Here is a 22,433-nt window from a genome sequence, read left to right on the forward strand (position 1 = left end):
TCCACTTCCTTTCTATCTCTCATTAGAAAGGAACAGGCTTCTAAGGGATAATAATACTAAAATATAACAAAATAAACTGTGATAAGATAAAACAGAAGCAATCACATTCAAAGTTGGAGAAGACAAACCAACAGAAGGAAAAGAGCCCAAGAGAAGGCCCAAGAATCAGAGACCCACTAGTTCCCACTCTCAGGAGTCCCATAAAAACACTGAACCGGAAGCCATAACATATTCGCAGAGGACCCGGTGCAGACCCGGGCAGGCCCTGTGTGTGCTGCCTCAGTCTCTGTGAGTTCAGGTGAGCTTTGCTCATATTGATTTGGAGGGCTTTTGTCTTCCTGGTGTCCTCCAACCCCCTTCCCTTCTGCAGGGTTCAGAGCGAGCGCTCCCCTGAGCTCTGAGGGGAGGGATTTGACGGAGACATCCCATTCAGGGCTGGTTGTCCCAAGGTCTCTCACTCTCCATGTAATGTCCATCCAAGCCTTATTTTTATAGCTTAGGTTATGAATTGAGGGAGGTTCACAGCTGTCTCCAGAGTTAAGCAACCTTGGTGATACTTGGATGACTTAAAGCAAGAAAAAGAGTAATGAAAGAAAATCAAAACAGCAACAGAATAACAATCTGGAAATAAAGGGGGAGGGAATGTGTGTGCAGTAGATGCTCACTACTGAAAGTGTATGTAGGGGCAGCAGAACCAGCGCCATCTACCACATGAATAAAATACAGTATCTTGAGCCCAATTACTGGATTGAAATCTTTATTTTCACAAGATGTCCAGATGATTTACAAGTTTAAAAGTTTGACAAGCACAGGTTGAAAGTTTTAAAGGTCTTCATTGGCTCAGTTTAGGTCCCAAACTAATTACACACAGTTTCAGGAATTTTTGTATAAATTCATGTAGAATGAACTTAACAATCAAAATAAGATCTCGAGAGTTTTAGAGACTTTTCCAGAGATTCCTTACCCAGACACCAGAACATTCCAGAACAGAGAAACAAACGAGACCCTGTACCGATTAACCAGGGTTCGGGTTGACACAGCTAGGAATGTAATTCTTCGCATCTTCCCCTGGAGTTTCTTCAGCATGCTCCTGCCATACTTTAATTAGCTTAAACAAGTTGACTAGATCATTGAAGATGTGATAATGACTTGGTGATAATAAATGGGAAGCAGCAAGAACTATCAGCAAACTCTCAAGTAGCGTAGTCAGTCACCCGGGCTGCCTAATTCGAAGGCCCAAGGTCTGTGTAGCTCATTGACTCTGTAGAGCAGACCCACGCTCTGAGAAAAGCTTTGTTGGCTGACGTCATCACTGTGTGACCCGCACGAAGTGTGCTAACACAGACCCACATGATGTAGCATCTTTTATCCTGGTCAATTGTGATGCGTTGTCCATAGATGTGTGTGTTATATCTTCACACAGCTGGCAGCTGGGCAGGTTTGTTTGCAGTGGCCTTGCTACCGATGAGTGAGCAATGAGCTGTACTGTGATGTGAAGACTGCTCTAGCATGGCTAGGAAACAGGAATTTTTTAGCTCAGTGTGTATAGTCTGTGAGTAGTCAGTCCACTGGTGAGGAAACGTGTCCCGCAGCACACAACTGTACTGTAACCAAGAGAAAGGATTTTTAGGAAGTCAGAAAGAAAACTTATTTCCAGCCATCTTAAATCTGTCTGTTTCTACCACGGACTCTACCATGTTGCTTTTTTTTTTCTTTCTTTTCTTCGTTCTAGTGATAAGGTCAGAATTAGTACAATACGATAAGAAGGCTGAGTCCACAGAATTCAAACTCAACACAAGGAAGACCTGGCAGTGTATCAGGAATGTCCTCATGAGGCACGTGACCTGGTATTTAACCCAAATTAAGAATGTTAGGGCCATTTCAGACTCAGTGAATCCAGAGCTATGTCTTTTCACTTTATGAAAGTTACAGTTGTCTGTCTCTTTAAAAATACAACTCTTGCTGGGCGGTGGTGGCGCACGCCTTTTATCCCAGCACTTGGGAGGCAGAGCCAGGCGGATCTCTGTGAGTTCGAGGCCAGCCTGGACTACCAAGCGAGTTCCAGGAAAGGCGCAAAGCTACACAGAGAAACCCTGTCTCGAAAAACCAAAAAAAAAAAACAAAAAAAAAAAAAAACTCTAATAATTTATTTATTTATTTAATTTTTTTCAGCAATGCAAGTAAATCCTGAGTGCATGTTAGATCAGTGGTCCACCACTGAGCTCCACACCTCGGTCCAACAGGTTTGCTTAATAAAGGAATGGATCGTAGGGGCGGGAGAGATAGCTCAGAGGTTAAAAGCACTGGCTGTTCTTGCAGAGGTCCTGAAGAGGCCCTGAGTTCAATCCCAGCAACCACATGGTGGTTCACAGCCACGTGTAATGAAATCTGGTGCCCTTTTCTGGCCTGCAGGGACACATGCAGGCAGAACACGGTATACATAATAAATAATAACAAAAGAAAGAAAGAAAAGGAATGGATTGTAGAGGAATAAAACACAGGGGGAGAGAAGTATAGGATAGAAAATACAAATGTATTCTGGTTTGCTGATGTCTTTCTAGGTGGACTAGTACAAGAGATTGCTCTGGAAAACACACAATGCAGCTTCAAAGATGCAGGGCTCCCCCCAGCAAGACCGAGATGTTTTTAGTCTCTTGTAACTTGGAATAGAGGCTGTAGTCCTTAGTTTTGAGTGGCGTATTTTGTGTGTGTGTCCCCCAGTTCATGTGCCAGTGGGCTCAGGCAAAAGTTGATGAAGGGTCTGGTTTCATGTGGCACATAGCTACCAAAATTTCTCCCCAGAATGCAGTGCCAAGTAGGGTTGCACTTCTTCTCAAACTCCTTGTTAATGGGCTGTGTGGTTCCTCCCTCACTTCCTCCTTTTACTTTCAAGGTTCTAACCCATGGACTCTGGACAGCTAAGTAAATGCTCTCCCACTGAGCTACATCCCCAGCCTGCTCTGTGCTCTCAGTGACTATGAATGTGTCTCCAGCACTCAAGTGGTGGACTGCCCTGAGCCCTGCTGCGTATCTTCCCATCATCTACAGTTCTGATGCCACTCTTCAGGCCCACAGGGATGCACAAGGAGAGCTGGTCTCCAGGGGGACAGGCTTGCTGGCACCCTTCGCGCCATGGGAGGAGCTGCTGTCCTTACCAAAGCTGTAGCACAGCTCTAAGATGGTGTCTGGTAATCAGGTCACGGACTTCTTAAGTTTGATGTTTCAATAGCCAAGGAAGACGAGTAATGTAGACTAATGCATATAGGCAGTTTTTCTACGGTAGTGAACCTAGAGGGCAGTGTGATATAAGAATGAACTAGATTGAAAATAGAACATGGGAAATAGTGTCTGCTCTGCCCCTAGTGACTTTACTGCATGGTGACCTGGGACGTTCCACCGCCCACCTGACCTCAAGTTGCATCACTTGTAAAACAGAGATTGAGTCACAGTCTGACGACAACGGTGTGTCTTAGGTCAGTCAGAATGGCATGCAGTTAAACAGAGGGGCTCTTTGTCTTCCTTCTTGTGAGACTGCTTCAATGCAGGGTACCAGTATGATTAAGTCTCCATAGTTGATAGCAAAAGCCACAGCTCCAGATTTTCTTCTTAACTCTAGTTATCAAAGCTAGGACCCTTATATGTATTTATTTATTTGTTTTTTAGAAATCCCGATGTTTATAACCCTAGAATATGAGAAATGACTTTTATTGTTAACTTTTATACCCCTTGAAACCAAAAGTGATAACAAATGAGATTGAACATAGAGTTAATTGCAAATAAATATTTATGCTTTTTGTCTTTTACATGGTAGTAAAAAGTATATGGCAAAAGGAAAAAATAGTTTTATTTTTTTCCTTACCAACTAAAATAATGATGTATCCCTATGTGGATTAAAAATCCCAGAGGACAAGCAGACAGGTCTGCAGTGAGTCTGTTTGTTTAGTTAGCTCTCTCAGTGATGTGCAGTTAGCCACCAGTGGGAGCAGGAAGGGGCCTCTGGGAGTTTGTGTTGTGTGTGTTTAGAAGATGACATAACTCAGCAGGGCTGTTAGATGCAGTAGTTCTTTGGAAATGGCGTTCATCATTGGGCCATTCACTCTCACGTTGGAAGTTCCTCTTTGAAAATGTTCCTCAACTGTGTACACTCATTTCCTTATTGGCTGGTTTAATTGATGATTTTATTTTGCAAGTGAAAAAATCATTTTCTGAAACTTGTAACTAAAATTAAAGTCTATATATTTTCTTTAAATGGTTGTGATTTTTAATAATCTTAACTAATATACGTAGAGCAGAGGTGATGTGAATCTTAGATATTTGATTCAGAAAGAAAAATGGAAACAAGATGGAGCAGGAGAATTTTTAAAGTGCTTAGAATTCAAATTAATCATGTCTTTCCTTTTGCTCTAAAACATGGAAGAATAAAAGCATTTGTATTTTGAACTACTATATTCAGATAACAACCAGCACAGGAAAGTCTTTAAGTCAGCTTCTAGGTCCCGTCATAGTTTTGATTGTGCAAGGAACCATGTCTTAGTTCTGTCCTTCTCCCTGACTTGTGCTTGTGCTCACAGTGGTCACGGCTAAACTGCTCTGCTTCCAAGTGGGGATGAAACTCAGCACAGCCCTGATATATTGGCACATGTAGGATTAATTAATGCAGTACTATATATTGTCAGAAGAGGCCCCAGAGGATTAATTAGTGTGTTTGTGATGTGCTTTGGCAAGTTTGGAGGAAAGCTGGCCTGCAGTCACATTGTGTTCCAGGGCAAGCATAGTCCATGTTTATTCAAACCCATAAAGTCTACACTACGTTTTACTACAATGACTTAAAGAACAAAGTTGCTTTTCTTTTTTTTTTTTTTTTTTTTTTTTGGTGCCTGTCCTGGATCTTGCCCTATAGACCAGGCTGGCCTCAAACTCACAGAGATCCACCTGGCTCTGCCTCCCAAGTGCTAGGATTAAAGGTATGCGCCACCACTGCCCAGCCATTTTGTTTTTTAAGAGACTTAATTCTATTTGAAAATTATTAGGTATGTATATTAAGCACTATTTTATAAATTGAAGTGTCTTCTAGTATTTTTAGATTTAACTATAAAGAAACAGGAGTTAATATTTCTGGCAAAGGAGGAGGGGGCTATTTAATTTAATTGAACATTTTAGTAAAACTATCTAGACATGCTGGATACAATATTATAAACTATGTATGTATGTGTTTGGCATATGTGTATGTGCGTGGGTGCACACACCTGAGTATACAGGTGTGAAGGGCAGGGGTTGGTATTGGGTGGCTTCCTTAGCTGTTTTCCAAGTTAGTATATGTTTTTACATTTAAATTACATTTTTGAGATGTATTTATTTATGTGTATGGATGTTTTGCCTGCATCCATGTCTGTGCACCATGTTTATGCAGTGCCTGAGGAGGCCAGAAGAGGGCATCAGAGCCCTGGAACTGGAGTTGTAGAGGGTTGTGAGCCACCATGTGGGTGCTAGGAATTAAACCCTGATTCTCTAGAAAACCAGAAAGCCAGTATTATTAACTGCTGAGCCACCTTTCTAGTCCAGATTTAATTTTTAAAATTTCATTTATTTTGCATGCATATACATGTACATGTGTGGGCATGTGTGCCATGGTGTGTGTAGTCAGAGGACAACTTGCCGCAGTCTCTTCTATTTTTGTAGGACTTAGGGATCAAACTCAGGTCACCAGACTTGATGGCAAGTGCTTTTATAGCCCGAGCCATCTTGCTGGCCCTCTACCTTATTTTTTGAGACAGGGTCTCTCTCTGAACCTAGAACTCACTGTTTTTTCTAGACTGCCCCATGTAACATGAATTGCTAAATGATCTTATTAATAAAGAAAAAAAACCCAGAGCCAGATATTGGGGTGAAAGCTGAAAGATCAGAGAAACAGAACAAGCCAGCCACGTTCTTACCTCTACAAAATCCTCAGCCTCGAGAGAGAGACTTCCTGTTTACTCACATCTTATATACCTTTCTGTGCCCTGCCATCTTACTTCCTTATTAGTGCTGGGATTAAAGGCACGTACCACCATGTCCATTGTGGCCTTGAACTCACAGAGATCTGAATGGATCTCTGCCTCCTGAATGCTAGGATTAAAGGCGTGTGCTATCACTGCCTGACCTCTATGTTTAATATAGTGGCTGGCTTTGTTCTCTGATCCCCAGGCAAGCATTTTTGGGGTACACAATATATGACCATAGCCGCAGGATCTGCAATTCTCTTCTCTCACCCCCCAAAGTTGGGGTTTTGCATGTGTGCTGTTGTGTATGGCTTCTTATATCTGGATGCGGGTGATCTGAAGTACTCACGCTTGTACAGCACACTTTCCCTCCCAGCCATCTCCCCAGCCCTGTCACAGACATGTTTATAATGCTTATCTGGGATTACACACTAACAAAGAAAGTGCTTAAGGGCTAAAATGGAAAAGGAAATGGTTACTAGAGGTATAGGCATGGAGGCTAGCGGCAAGGCAGCCCTGAGCAGGTTTCCGATTTCGTAGTGACACAGGATAGGAGATGATGCCTTGAACTTACATGGGTTAGGACCGAGAATGCTTCATAAGGCCATGACTCTTGAAGAGTTGCACCTTCTGTGAAATGTTGGCAAGGAAAGAAATCTACCTACATCTTCAAACTGAAGACAAAAACTTGTCTAGCTAAGCCTGGGTTTAGGTGCAGGTGGGAGCAAGTTTCTCCTGAAAGTTTGGGAATTGAATACAATATTCTACTGGTGAGCAAAGGGAATATTGATAAATGACATAATGGGTCATAAATTTCAAAGCGTGTAGAATACAGCTATGGAGTAGCAGGGGAGATTGTAGTTTGGTGGAGAGCACTGCCTTGCACGTACAAGGCCTCAGATTTGCTACTCAGACCTGAAAAAAAAAATGAACCTCCAAGTAAGGACTTAACAGAAATTGATAAAAATATATAAATGGGTAATAAATTTTAAGGCACCAGGCAGATTTGAGAAACAACAAATCCATGGACTATATGGAAAATACACATTCATTGAAATAATGGTGAAATGCTGAAGAAAGAGTTGAACTCGTATATTACTCAGATTGTTCACTGAGAAAGAGTGTGAAAGAGAGCAACTGTAGACATAAGGGGACAATGGACCATCTACTAGGCATTCAAGGGAGCTTCAGAAGATGGACATGGAAAACAAGCAAGGGACTTGAGAATCGAGAGGCTCAGTGAACCTCTCGCAGGACAGCTTAAGGAATGTGTGAGCAGAGTCATTATGTTAGAAGTAAATGCACACAGCAAATGAGTGGAGGTGAAGACTGTCTTGTTCGTTTATTTGAGTGTCTTTGATATATATCATCGTGTTCTAAGCGAACCACCCTAGAGGTTACAGTCAGAATGCGAGATGGATATTTTACAGATAAGCGAATGTGTTACGTTATGTCAGGTAGTGATAAGATCTATGAAAACAAGAAAAGCAATGTATGTGTGAATGCAGAATATCAACAGGAAGAAGAAGCAGCGCTAGCTAGGAGGCCCAAGCAAGGCTGCACTCAGAGGGCCCTCGTGGAGGAGGCAGAAGAGAAAATGCAGTCGCTTGCAGGAGAAACGGGATTGTTTTCCGGCCTCTGGAAAGGTCCTGATGTAGAAGGCTCACTTGAAGCCTGCTGAGGATGTGGGTATTGTGAGTGAGGGGATGAGAAAGATTAAGGAAACTGATTCTAGGATTTTTCAGTGCAACTGGGTAAATTGGGAGCACCCCTCGGAAAGGAGAAAGACCAGAGTGGTATAGTCCTTGGAATATAGAATCAAAGGTTTTGTTTTGTTGGTGGCAGAGGTACATATTTATCACTTGAAAAGAAAAATCTAGTAAGCTGTGGGATGCATGACTTAAATCTTAGAAGAGGTTAAAGGTGAAATTAACTTGTGATACTTGAAGGATGATATTGAAGAGGATGGGGATGTTTAAGGCAAAATATGACAGAAAGGAAAAAAATGGACTTAGACGTTTAGAATCTCAGATTTGGAAGAACAGAAATTAGTGAAAGAAATGGAGATTTAGCAAATGATAAAAAGAACAGAAGAAACTGTAGTGTTCACAAAGGGAAGGGAGGAAGCTTGTTAGGACGATCGACATACTGTTTGGGTTAGGGGAGACGGGAGGGCTGGCTATTGGATGTGAAGATGGGGTCTCGACGGACATTAAAGAGTACAGTTTGGGGCTGGAGAGACGGCTCAGTTGAGTGTGTACTGCTCCTGAAGAGGCTCTTCAGTTCAGCATCGTAACCACCTGTAACTCCAGCTTCTGGGAGTCCATTGGTACCTACACTCATGTGTGCGTACTCCCCTTCCCATAATCAAAAATAAGTCTTTTTGTTTGTTTGTTTTTGTTTTTCGAGACAGGGTTTCTCTGTGTAGTTTTGCACCTTTCCTGTATCTCTCTCTGTAGACCAGGCTGGCCTTGAAATCACAAAGATCCGCCTGCCTCTGCCTCCCAAGTGCTGGGATTAAAGGTGTGCACCACCACCACCACCACCACCACCACCACCACCACCACCACCACCCGGGCCATTTTTTTTTTTTAAGTACAATTTGGCTAGGCGTGGTGCCTCATCCCCTGCAAAAGTCCAATTTTATGAAAAAAAAAAAAAAAAAAAAGAAAAACAAAACCCAACTGGCACACTGGCTTTAGATTGTGGTTCAGATTTTCCTGTGTAAAATTTGACATGTACTTGTTTCAAGAGATAAAGGACTGAGGGGGAAAAATTCATAACTTATTAAAACCATACTTTCCTAAGGATGCCCACATTACCATTAAAAAAATACCTTTTGGGGGCTCGAAAAGGAAAAAAATCAGTTATCTACAATGAAGTGTCTCTGGGTATATCAACCACACTCCAGAGCAGGCCCATGCCCAGGAGTAGTTGCCCCCCACAAAACTGTTGTGGAGTACCCCCCAGAAGACTACTTGGACAGGGGTTTGAGCCAATAGAAGTCTTTATTAGCAGGCCATCAACTACATGGGGTGTCCAGGATCCCAGAGTATCCTTGAGCGTTTCTCAGGGAGAGCTTTTAAGCACACACTTGCACGCGTGCGTGTACACACACACACACACACACACACACACACACACACACACACACACACATGTCCTAGGTTGACACACTTCCGTTAACAAAAACAGTTAGCCAGAAGCAGAACTACAGAAGGCAAAAAGCAGGGTTAGTACATTTAGAAACTTCCCCAGAATGATGGACTTTGATGGATTAGGTCTTTGGTTTAATTTTGGCAGGGGGTGCTGTCTGCATGCTGAGCTTTATGGCCCGAATGGTATTGCCATCATAGAGTCAGTTGTGCTGAGGTCTGGGGACCTCTTAAAAAAATGGACTCCATGTTTTTGTGAATTTTTTGTTTTATTTTATTTTGTTTGGGTATTTTTTTTTTCGTCTTACTGGGCTTTTTAGTTTCTTTGTTTTGAATTCGTTTATTTTTTGAGAGAGAGAAAGCATGAAGTTGGGTAGGCAAGTGTAGAAGATCTGAAAGGAATTAGGGAGAGAAAAGAATAAGATCAAAATATAATGTAGGAAAAAAATTAATAGGAAAACATCTTTTGGGTAAAAACATGACTAAAAAGAAATTATCTGTTAGTTTACTTTGTGTAGCTATAATGAGACCATGGACAAGGTAATTTATAAAAAAGAAGAAAAAGTATCTCTCAGTTCCAGAAGCTAGCAGGGTCTGCAGGCAGAGAGTCTGGAGTCCGTTGAGGCTGCAGTGTGGAGTCCCAATTGTTTATCTTGCATCTGACTTGTCTCTGTGTCAGCCTATGACCAAGCAGAAGGACAGGAGAGCAAAGGAGGCCACACTTGTTTTGTAAGAACTCACTGTCTTGTAGTTAACCTGCTTCCATGACAACAGTACCCGTGTACTCATGAGAGTGTTGCCAGCTCTCACACACTGTTGTACTGGAGAGTGAGGGTTGTTTGTTTGTTTGTTTATTTGTTTGTCTAGTATTGGGCATTGAACCCAGGTTCTCACAAATGCTCTACCATGAAACTATATCCCCAACCCTGGAAATTAACTTGCCTCAGTATATGTGTGCATATGTGAAGTTTTTTTTTTTTTTTTTTGGTTTTTCGAGACAGGGTTTCTCTGTGTAGCTTTGCACCTTTCCTGGAACTCACTTGGTAGCCCAGGCTAGCCTCGAACTCACAGAGATCCGCCTGGCTCTGCCTCCCGAGTGCTGGGATTAAAGGCGTGCGCCACCACCGCCCGGCGTGAAGTTTTATCTATAGCTCAAGCTGGCCTGGAACTCACTAGATATCCCAAGACTCACACTTGTGGTGATCCTCCTGCCTTAGCCTCTCAAATACTGGGATTGTAGGTGGGAGGTTCCACTCCAAGCCGCAGATTAAGTTTCTAAATATGTAACTTGAGGTACCCATTTAAATCATCACAACAATACCCCAAAACACGTAAAGAAATATCCAAGCCTTCATGTTTTCACTGAGAAATCTTCTTCTTTCTTTTTTCTTTTTTAATTTTATTTATTTTATTTTACAATACCATTCAGTTCTACATATCAGCCACGGGTTCCCATATTCTCTCCCCTCCCACTCCCTCCCCTTACCCCCAGCCCACCCCCCATTCCCACCTCCTCCTTGGCAAATCCTCCCCCGAGGACTGCAATCAACCTGGTAGACTCAGTCCAGGCAGGTCCAGTCCCTTCCTCCCAGACTGAGCCAAGTGTCCCTGAATAAGCTCCAGGTTTCAAACAGCCAACTCATGCAATGAGCACAGGACTTGGTCACACTGCCTAGTTGCTTCCCAAACTGATCAAGCCAATCAACTGCCATACCTATTCAGAGGGCCTGATCCAGCTGGGGCCCCTCAGCCTTTGGTTCATAGTCCATTCATTTGGCTATTTTTTTTCAATAATTGAGTAAAACTGAAATTTATTATAAGCCACAGTCGTCCTAGGGACCTCCATGCTATATATATAGCCTTCATGGTTCTATGGGTTGTAGTCTGATTGTTCTTTATTTTATATCTAGAATCCACTTATGAGTGAGTACATACCATGACTGTCTTTCTGGGTTTGGGTTATCTCACTCAGGATGATTTTTTCTAGTTCCATCCATTTGCCTGCAAATTTCATGCTTTCATTGTTTTTCTCTGCTGAGTAGTACTCCATTGTGTATATGTACCACATTTTTTTCATCCATTCTTCCGTTGACGGGCATCTAGGTTGTTTCCAGGTTCTGGCTATTACAAATAGTGCTGCTATGAACATAGCATATCTTTATGGTATGAATCAGCATTCCTTGGGTATATGCCCAAGAGTGGGATGGCTGGGTCTTGAGGTAGTTCGATTCCTAATTTTCTGAGAAACCGCCATACTGATTTCCACAGTGGTTGTACAAGTTTACATTCCCACCAACAGTGGAGGAGTGTTCCCTTTGCTCCATATCCTCTCCAACATTGACTGTCATTGGTGTTTTTGATCGTAGCCATTCTGACAGGTGTAAGGTGGTATCTCAGAGTCGTTTTGATTTGCATTTCTCTGATGATTAAGGATGTTGAGCATTTCTTTAAATGTCTTTCAGCCATTTGTAGTTCTTGTTTTGTGAATTCTCTGTTTAGCTCTTTAGCCCATTTTTTAATTGGACTGTTCAGTATTTTGATGTCTAGTTTCTTGAGTTCTTTATATACTGTGGAGATTAATCCTCTGTCAGATGTGGGGTTGGTGAAGATCTTTTCCCATTCTGTTGGCTGTCTTTTTGTCTTATTGACTGTGTCTTTTGCCCTGCAAAAGCTTCTCAGTTTTGAGAGGTCCCATTTATTAATTGTTGTGCTCAGGGTCTGTGCTGTTGGTGTTTTATTTAGGAAATGGTCTCCGGTGCCAATGCGTTCAAGAGTGCTTCCTACTTTCTTTTCTATTAAGTTTAGTGTAACTGGATTTATGTTCAGGTCTTTGATCCACTTGGACTTGAGTTTTGTGCATGGTGACAGATATGGATCTATTTGTAATCTTTTACATATTGAGATCCAGTTATTCCAGCACCATTTGCTGAAGATACTTTCTTTTTTCCATTGTATAGTTTTGGCTCCTTTGTCAAAAACCAGGTGTTCATATGTGCATGGATTAATGTCAGGGTCTTCAATTCGATTCCATTGGTCCGTATGTCGGTTTTTATACCAGTACCAAGCTGTTTTTATTACTATAGCTCTATAGTAGAGTTTGAGGTCAGGGATGGTGATGCCTCCAAGGGTTGCTTTATCGTATAGGATTCTTTTAGCTATCCTGGGTCTTTTGTTTTTCCATATAAAGTTGAGTATTTTTCTTTCCAAGTCTGTGAAGAATTGTGTTGGGATTTTGATGGGGATTGCATTGAATATGTAGATTGCTTTTGGTAAGATTGCCATTTTTACTATGTTAATCCTACCTATCCATGAGCATGGGAGATCCTTCCATTTTCTGATATCTTCTTCAATTTCTTTCTTTAGAGATTTAAAGTTCTTGTAAAAAAGGTCCTTCACTTGTTTAGTTAGTGTTATCCCAAGATATTTTATATTATTTGTGGCTATTGTAAAGGGTGATGTTTCTCTGACTTCTTTCTCAGCCCTTTTATCATTTGTGTATAGGAGGGCTACTGATTTTTTTGAGTTGATCTTGTATCCTGCCACTTTACTGAAGGAGTCTATCAGCTGTAGGAGTTCCCTGGTAGAGTTTTTGGGATCACTTATGTATACTATCATATCATCTGCAAATAGTGAAAGTTTGACTTCTTCCTTGCCAATTTATATCCCTTTGATCTCCTTTTGTTGTCTCATTGCTCTAGCTAGAACTTCTAGTACTATATTGAATAAATATGGGGAGAGTGGACAGCCTTGTCTTGTTCTGACTGAGTGAGTCGTAGTAGTTGGTATATTTTGAGGAACCAGGGTGTTCCTCCAAGGTAGTACATTTATATGTATAGGGGTATGTTGATTTCCCCTTATTTCTGTTGAGGTCTGTAGTCTACAGTGTTCTCCTTTTTTGAAATAGTTGATAATTCATATCTTCTCTCTTTGCTTTTCATCAGTCTTGTTTTAAAAAATGATCTCTCTCTCATTTATATGTCCTATATGTCTTGTGTTTCAATTAAAAAAACAATTTATTCTTTTCTTTATTATCTATTTTTTTAATTCAAATGTATTTTTCCTCTTCTGAGTTCTTGAGCATGGCACTTAGATCGTTCAGACCCTCCCTTTTCTCCTCTCACCCTGGCCTCTGTTATGTAGTCCGATTACACCGAGACGTCGGAAATGATTGCAATTACAAATAGACATTTTATCGTCTGTTGCTCATGTTTCATGTTATATTTGCTTGCTGTCTCCATTTATTTATTTGTGTGTCAGACGTTTTAGGCTATTATTTTAATTTTGATTTAAAAATATTTTAAGGTATACATGTGCATGTATAATGCGTGTGTGTAAGCTTGTATGTGGAGGCCAGAGGACAGCCTGTGGGAGTCTGTTTTCTCCTTCCGCTGTCTGGGTCCTGGATATTGAGCTCAGGCCATCGGGCTTAGAAGCAGGTACTTCTACCACTGTTCTAGTGTTATTCTGTTGCTGCCACAAACACCAGGACCAAAAGCAACTTAGGGAGGAAGGGCTTTATTTGGCTTATACTTCCAGGTCACAGTTCATCACTGAGGGAAGTTTGATCAGGAACTCAGGGAGGAACTCGAAGCAGAGACCACGAAAGCACAGTCTGCTGCCCTTCTCCCCGGCTCGGGCTCAGTCAGCTTTCTGATAACCACAAGAGCACCTGACAGGGAGTGGCCCTGCCCACAGTGGGCTGGGCCCTCCGGCAGCAGTTCATAGTCAAGATAATCCTCCACAGACGTGCCCACAGGCCAATCTGATCGGGGCAGTTCCTCAGCTGAGGCTTTCATCTCGGATGGCTCTAAGCTGTCAAGCTGATGGTTGAAGCTAGGCCAACGCCTGAGTTCCTCAAGCATGGTTTTCTTTAGTTCTTTGAACATTGGCTGATAATTTCTTTGATGTCCTAGGCTCTTAAATCCAATGCCCGGAACCATCAAAGATTGTTTTTTATGGCCTGTTGACTTTTTCTTTCCTGTTACTCCCCATGCTTTATAATTTTCATTGCCGGTGGGATAATTCGAATAGTGTTAGTGATACTGAGGATAAGAGGGTATCCCCAGTGGGGTTCCGGCTTCTTGAGTCCTGCTACGAAGAATTCACCAGAGACAGTTAGACAGTAGCAAGCAAAGTCAAAGAATTTAAAGAAAGATGAACTTCCAGAGGAGGCAGGCTGCAGCAGGCTGGCTGGAGCAGGCTTGAGGATGCCATTTTACAAAGGACCCGGGCTTTTCTGTGCACAATTTGTCTGTTGCATGTAGTTCTGCACAGAACTTCATGTGATGCATGTCGTCTTATTGTCTTAAGCCACCATTTTGGGGTGAGGTTTAGTAGTAGTATGAGCCCTGGGTTGTTTTTGGATACTCTGGAGGGCCTCTGTACCTGTGCCAGTTTGGGTTTGCCTCAGCTGGGGTGTCCAGCTTTTCTCTCTGCCAGAGTGCTCTTTCCGTACATCAGTTGGGTAAGGCTTTGCATAAGACCTTCTGGGCCTTGCTCTCTGCCTCATTAGCATCTCTGGATTCCGATTGCATTCTCCCTGCCCAAAGGGTTGTCCTTGTTGATTTTGTTTGTTTACTTAACAACTCACCTAGAGTAAATCTGGGTTTGTCCTATGGCATGGTGGGAACAAATATCTCTGCCTTATTTATTATTGATGTCCTTTTCTTTTTAAGGCTGACTTTCTAGGAGTCACCCTATATATTGGTCAGTGTTTACTAAATGATATGCTCAAATACAAAGATTCAGAAAGGCTTTTCCTTCTACTGACAGCCCTGTGTGTACATTAGGTAATGTGGTTAAAGTTTAAGTTCTTCTCATTTGTCCCAGTTAATATGGATTCTCCCATCTCTTGTGTTGCTAGGCAGGAATGCGTAGGTAGGTAGCTCAGGCTCTTTCCAATATCTGAGGCTCTGTTTGGTCAGGCGTGTAAGGACAGTGTCCAGCCCACATGGCCTCATTTCTTTCTAGATCCCTCTGCTAAGGCCTTGCTGATCTCCACTTGTCTTGTTCCAGCTGGGACCATACCCTGAGTCTGCCCAGATGTAGGGTTTTCCCTCTTATTTTTAACACAGCTTCTTCTGCATTCTCCACACCAGCCCAGGCTTCTCTGTCAACGTAGCTGCTAGCTTTCATGGCCTGTCCCACATTCACAGAACTATGACACCAATGGCTTTTGACACGTTCGTGCTTCTTTCATATACAAGGGCAGAACGTTGACCGAGAGTATATGATTTTTAAGTTTCGTTTTGAGTGGGAGTAAACAGTAACCTCATCTTTTCGTCGTTTCAGATCTCGAGTTCCACCTATAAAGACAGGAACGAGGAATACAAACAGCAGTTCACGCACCTGCCGGACTCAGAGAAGTTGATAGCAGGTACCCAGAGCTCTCGATGCAGACAAGCGCCACCAGCGGCAGCATGGAGAAAACTAGGGCTTCGTGCTAGAGAGCGACTGCGTGAAGGAAATGTAGTCCTGCTATTACTTACAGTACTGTTAGGAAAGCAGTGTCCTATTTTACAGTTAGGCAAGCTTAAGCCAAGTGTAACCAGGGGAACATTGATTTCCAACCTGTGAGATGCTACATACTGAGAAGAAATGTGCCCTCATGGTTTTTCCTGGTGGTACTTCTCTCTCTCTCTCTCTCTCTCTCTCTCTCTCTCTCTCTCTCTCTCTCTCTCTCTCTCCCTCCTCTCTTCCTTTCTCTCTCTCTCTCTCTCTCTCTCTCTCTCTCTCTCTCTCTCTCTTTCTTTTTTAAAGATGTATTTATTATATATACAGTGTCCTGCCAGCACACCAGAAGAGGGCACCAGATCTCATTATAGGTGGTTGTGAGCCACCATGTGGTTGCTGAGAATTGACCCCTGAGCCATCTCTCCAGCCCATCCTGGTACTTCTGTATATGGCTTTGTAAGGAACATTTAGATGTGATATTTATCACATAGTAACTCTATTGAGAAAAACATACTCTTCAACAAGTGTACTGATAGAGCGATTTAAAATGAATGTTCGTGCCGGGCGGTGGTGGCGCACGCCTTTAATCCCAGCACTCGGGAGGCAGAGGCAGGCGGATCTTTGTGAGTCTGAGGCCAGCCTGGTCTAACAAGCGAGTTCCAGGAAAGGCGCAAAGCTACACAGAAACCCTGTCTTGAAAAATAAAACAAAGCCGGGCGTTGGTGGCGCACGCCTTTAATCCCAGCACTCGGGAGGCAGAGCCAGGCGGATCTCTGTGAGTTCGAGGCCAGCCTGGGCTACCAAGTGAGCTCCAGGAAAGGCGCAAAGCTACACAGAGAAACCCTGTCTCGAAAAACCAAAAAAAAAAAAAAAAGAAAGAAAAATAAAACAAAACAAAAAGACTGTTCGAGGGATACATTTAGGTATGAGCCATTATTCATGTTATGGTGCATGTAGAGTTTTTTTTGCATGTAGTTGGCCTTTGAGTAGCAAATTCAGTCATTTTCATTACAGAAGTGCTTTATTATTTGCATTTGTGCATGCACATGCATGTATGTGGGTGCAGTGGCGTATAGGTGTGCATGTGTGTGGAGGCCAGTGTTGAATGTCGTCAAATCAGTTTACCCTCTTTTGAGACTGGGTCTCTCTTTGAACCTGCAGCTCACCAGTGGGCTCCATTCCTTCTGTCTTCTTCCCCAGTGCTAAGGTTCCAAGCAACTACCACACTCAGCTTTAAATTTTAACTTAATTCTATTTTTGTGTGCCTAGGTGTTTGCCTGCACGTGTATCTTGTGCCTTGTGTGTGCAGTGCCTTCTGAGGCCAGAAGAGGGCATTGTATCCCTTGGGACTGCAGTTACAGATGGGTGTGGGCCACCATGTAGGTGCTGGGGGATCAAACCTGGGTCCTCAGGAAGAGTAGCCAGTGCTCTTAACTCCAGAGACATGGCTCCAGACCCCACGTCTGGAATGATATATGGCTTCTGGGGAATGAAATCAGGTCTGATGGACCTAGGTTGGCCTCAAACTCAGTATGTATCTGAGGGTGGTTTTGAATGCCACATTTTCCATGTGCTGTGATTACAGACAGTTGTCACCACATCCAGCAGACGTCATATACTCTTATGATAAAAATTTCAGATATGAAATTGAAGGAAAAGTGGTGGGGTGTGTGTGGAAGGATTTTAGAGGGAGCAGAGAGGTAACTGTCTTTATGTTAAAATGGAATCTTAACTGTTAAAAACAATTACAACTCTTTTGCTGTGTTACAAATGTTTCTTGCTCGCCTCCCACTTAAAACCAAATGCTTTTCATAGAAATAGTTCTCACATGTATCCTGTTCACTCCGACCTTGTTTTGTTTTGTTGAGACAGGGTGTTGCTATATACCCCTGGCTGGCCTGGAGCAGCTGGTCTCAAACTTGGAGCTATCCTCCTGCCTTTACCTTCCAAGTACTAGGATTACAAGTGTGTTGTCACCATGCATGGTGATTTGTACCTTTTTGAAAGATATTAATTTCATTGGTAGTGGAAAGTACTTGTTGTAAAACTGGAAAGCTAGCCAGGGAACTGCAGAGGAAAATAGTGACCTTTCTATCTGTATAATTTGGCTAGTATTGTAACTTTTATACATTCAGTGTGTGTGTGTGTGTGTGTGTGTGTGTGTGTGTGTGTGTGTGTGTGTGTGTTTATTTTCAAAAAGTTGCATATTTGCATTTTTTTTCTGCCGGGTACAGTAAACGTGTTTAATGTAGATACTTTAGAAAGTGATATAAAGGGTAGAGTGGCTGCTCTAGAAACTTTTGGGGTATTGGGGTGGTTCTGCATGGTGTTTGGGTGGTGTTACATGACTGTTCATTGGTCACATGGTATTTGGTAGTGGTTACATGACTGTTCAGTGGTCACATGATATTTGGTGGTGGTTACATGACTGTCATTGGTCACATGGTATTTGGTGGTGGTTACATGACTGTCATTGGTCACGTGGTGTTTGGGTGGTGTTACATGACTGTTCATTGGTCACATGGTATTTGGTAGTGGTTACATGACTGTCATTGGTCACGTGGTATTTGGTGGTGGTTATATGACTGTTTATTGGCCACATCTTTGTTGAGGAGATTGGTTGTTTATAAATTTTAGTAAGAACCAATGTATCAGGGACATTGCAGGATAGAATGCTAACCATGACAATGAAACTAATTGAGTCAGAAATGAGGGGAATGATTCCATCACGAGTGGGTTGGTATATAGTTGCCCTTTGATATGTCAGGAGATTGGATCCAAGAAGTCCCCATGGATACTCAAGCCCTTATGTAAAATAGTATAGCATTTACATGGAACCCAAGCACATTTTTTTTGTGTGCCTTAAATCCTCTCTGGGTTACTATTAATAGCTCACATGAAGTAAATGATAGTAAGTGGTTATTATATGTATTATTTAGAGAACAGTGGCCTGAAAAAAATTTGTGCATGTTCAGTACAGATGTAATTCTTTTAAAAAGAAACATTTGAACTTACCTTTGTGAAATACTCTGAGGAGGTAGAACCCATGGCTATGGAGGGCTGACTCCAGCTGTCTATTCCCTATCTCTGTCTGCTAAGACTCTAGCAGCATGGAATTTGTCTGGAGCCCATGTCTTGGTTTCTTGAACACCACTCTTCCTGAAGAAACTGCTGGAGCAGTGTGGTAGTTTGAATAGGAGTGGCCCCCATAGACTAGTGTGTTTGAATGCTTGGCCCATGGGGAGTGGCACTAATAGGAGGTGAGGCCTTGTTGGAGTAGGTGTGGCCTCTTTGGAGGAGGTGTGTCACTCTGGGGGCAGGCTTTGAGGTATCATATGCTCAAGCTACACCCAGATCCAGTATACAGACTCCTTCTGGTGTCTTCAGATCAACAATTGAAAATTTCCAATTGTCTGCATTAGCATGACTTTTTTTTTTTTTTTACTCTTAAGACTCACTTGGGCCTTCTCTTTTTTCTTTACTAATCTTGATCAAAGAATTCTTAATTATGTAGAACTCTCAGCTCCTTCTCCAGCACCATGTCTGTCTGCATGCCACCATGTATCTCCCCATGGTGATAATGGACTTAACCCCTGAAGCCAGCCCCAATGAAATGTTTTCCTTTATAAGAGTTGCGATGGGCATGGTGTCTCTTCACAGCAATGAAACACTGACTAAGACAAACAGTAACAACTCAAGACCAGTGAGGATAGAGCATGTCATTGTTACAGTACCAACAGTGGGTTAAGAAAGTGAAAACAGGCAGTAACTTGAAACAGCTCCTGATGTTCAAAGTTAGAATATCTTAAGCAACAAAATAACAATGATTTGGGTTAACAACCCGAAGAATCAAATAAATATCCATGAGTCCATATTGTGTTGAATAAATGCTTAAATAATTAAGCAATTATGGAGGAGCAACAGTCTTTCAGAATCTCAAGCATATTTAGGTAATTTATATGCTTGCTAAAATTTTAAGTTTCAGAAGTTTAGGGGCTGGAGAGACAGCTCCATTGGTGAAGTGTCTGCTGAACAAACTCAAGGACCTGAGTCTGGATCCTCAAACCCACATAAAAGCCATGTGTGGTAATTGCTCTCCTGTGACCCCAGCATGAGGGGGGGGTAATCACTCTGAGGCTTATATTAATTGTAAATGCTCGGCCAATAGCTCAGGCTTATTACTAACTAGCTCTTACATTTAAGTTGATCCATATTTTTTATTTACCCTCTGCCACGTGTCAGTACCTTTATTAGAATGGCACGTTCATCTTTTGCTCCCTCTGCATCTGCTGGTAACTCCTCAGACTTTATGATTCTCCTTCCCATCATCCTTAGTTTGGTCTTCCCGCCTATACTTCCTGCCTGGCTACTGGCCAATCAGAATTTTATTAAACCAGTTCGAGCGACAAAACTTTACAGTGTGCAAGAAGATTATTCCACAGTACTCGTGGCCGGTTATCATAGAAAAATTGATGAACTTTATTTTCAGTGAGAGACCCTGTCTCAAAAAATGAGATGGCTCAGCATTTGAGAGCCTGGGTTCAATTCCCAGCACCCACATTGCAACTCACAACTGTCTGTAACCCCAGTTCCAGGGGACCCGACACCCTCCTGCAGACATACATACAGGTAAAACACCAATGTACATAAAATAAAAATGAAGAAAATACAGGGGCTGGAAATTAATCATTTGGATTTGGCCAATTAGAGGTCACTGGTGACTGAAGAAGAGGAGGCAGCGGCAGCAGCTGTGATGTAGGGAACACGGTACACACCTAAAGTTAAGGTCTCCTCAGCTCTTGTTCTCCATACCTACCGATGAGAAGAGTCTCTAAAATATTTTAACTGACCCTGAACACTGATAAAACTAACTTAACCAATGTTAATCCCTGCCTAGCATCTGATATCCTGATGGATAAAGGACCAGTGTCACCAGTGAAAACCTTTCTCAAATGTGTACATGCTAATTAACCAGCATGTGGTGTTGAACACTGATAACCATATTTTAAGGGCTTATGGCCTCCTCTCACAGATGTAGACCTTGTGATTAGATTGTTAGTCTATTCATCTCACGTGTAAGTGCAAAATTACAGCAATTTCTAACTATCTCGTGGAAAAAAATTCCCATCCACGTCCTAACTAGGCCCAGCCCTGATTAGTTGTGAAATCAAGTGCATTTGTGATGGTATGACCATAGACATCTTTGAAAATTTCCAATTGTCTGCATTAGCATGGCTTTTTTTTTTTTTTACTCTTAAGACTCACTTGGGCCTTCTCTTTTTTCTTTACTAATCTTGATCAAAGAATTCTTAATTAAAATCTATAACTCCATTTGAGCCAGCAATTCTGCATGTAGGAAAATGATACTATCGAGGCATATCAATACCCTCAATGCTTCCAGCTAACCATGAGTGTGGCTAGACTGGAGTGAGGCTAGAACATGGAAAGGGGAGCCTTAGGTGAGATGATTAAAATACTGATAGTTGCCAGATGTGGTAGTATGCACCTTTAATCCTAGCATTCAGGGTTGGGGATTTAGCTCAGTGGTAGAGCTCTTGCCTAGCAAGAGCAAGGCTTTGGGTTCGGTCCTCAGCTCAAAAAAAAAAAAAAAAATTCCTAGCATTCAGGAGGCAGAGGATGGTGGATTTCTGTGAGTTTGAGGCCAGCTAGGGCAACACAGACTCTGTTTTAAAAAAAGAAAACAAAAAGAATTGGACATGTATAGAAATGTATGGAAACCTATGTTTTATTTATATGTGTATTTTACCTGTATGTATGTCACCATGTGTGTGTGTGCTTAGTGCCAGAAGAGGTCAGAAAGTGGCCTCAAATCCCTTCAAATTGGGGTTACGGATGATTGTGAGTTGCTTTGTGGGTGCTGGGGACAGAACCTGGGTCCTCTGCAAGAGCAGCAAGTACTGTCAACCACTGAGCCATCCCTCCAGCCCCACGCTCCTTAGGTTTTATTAGTCAGAAGTCTCTCCAGTCTGCCCAGATGTTTTCACAGATACTGGTCATCAACTCTGAAGTAACAGATGGCCCAAATTACACAATGGAAAAACTCAAAGTTTCTTTCCCTTCCCCTCCCCCCTCCTTTTTTTCAGTGATTTTAGCCTTGCAATGATTTGGGTCTGAGTGGCAGGCTAGGCTGGTGTGAGGAAGACTGTATATGGGAAGAATGTGAACTGCGTAGTCTATGGCTGTGAATGAAGGACTAGACAGATGAAACAGCTGGAACGGCTTCCCTCTGGAGGCGTATACCTCTGTTCCCCCCAGATCACTCTTGCCTGTGTGTGGGAGGGTGGGAAGAAGCATGCTGATGGACCCGTCTCGTGGGCCAGTTTCTGTGCGGTGACAAAACACCCGAGATAATCAACTTGGAAGAGAAAGGAAGACGGACTTTGGCTCACGGTTTCAGATGTTCCCATTCACGGCCCATGTTGCCATTGCTTTAGGGCTTGTGTTGAAGCCATTAATTATTTGCAGGGACTGTGTGGTGGAGCAGAAGTCACCACTCCACAGTGACCCAATTTCCTCCCAATACGCCCCCTATTCCTAGTTCACGGGTTCCATCACCTCCAAGTAGTGCTGCAGGCTGGGAACAAAGCCTTCAACCCACGGCCTTTGGATGACGTACGAGATTTCAAATGCCCCGTCCTCCCTTCCTTGCTTGTGGAAAGGTGACTGCTACCCCATGACGCTAACACTCCCACCAGAGGCTGCGCTCTTTTTTATGTGGCCCCACAGGGTCTGTTTTTCTTATAGAGAAGCTGGGGCATTGGTGCCGCCAGTGTTTGGAGAGGAGGTGAGTGTGGCTAAGGCCGGCCTGAGGAGCCTGTCAGTC

General features: G+C 42.6%; 1 protein-coding gene across 2 annotated transcripts in view; it reads left to right on the plus strand.

Annotated features, from left to right (window-relative positions):
• Gramd1c (GRAM domain containing 1C) overlaps positions 1–22,433 on the plus strand; it is a 91,375-nt gene that overhangs the window by 8,707 nt on the left and 60,235 nt on the right. For both annotated transcript variants that reach the window (XM_037209750.1, XM_028872094.2), the window contains exon 3: positions 15,428–15,512. In XM_037209750.1, the coding sequence (XP_037065645.1) occupies positions 15,428–15,512 (85 nt within the window). The remainder of the gene's footprint in view (positions 1–15,427; positions 15,513–22,433) is intronic.

Source organism: Peromyscus leucopus, chromosome 12 (assembly GCF_004664715.2).
Source record: "Peromyscus leucopus breed LL Stock chromosome 12, UCI_PerLeu_2.1, whole genome shotgun sequence".
NCBI lineage: Eukaryota > Metazoa > Chordata > Mammalia > Rodentia > Cricetidae > Peromyscus > Peromyscus leucopus.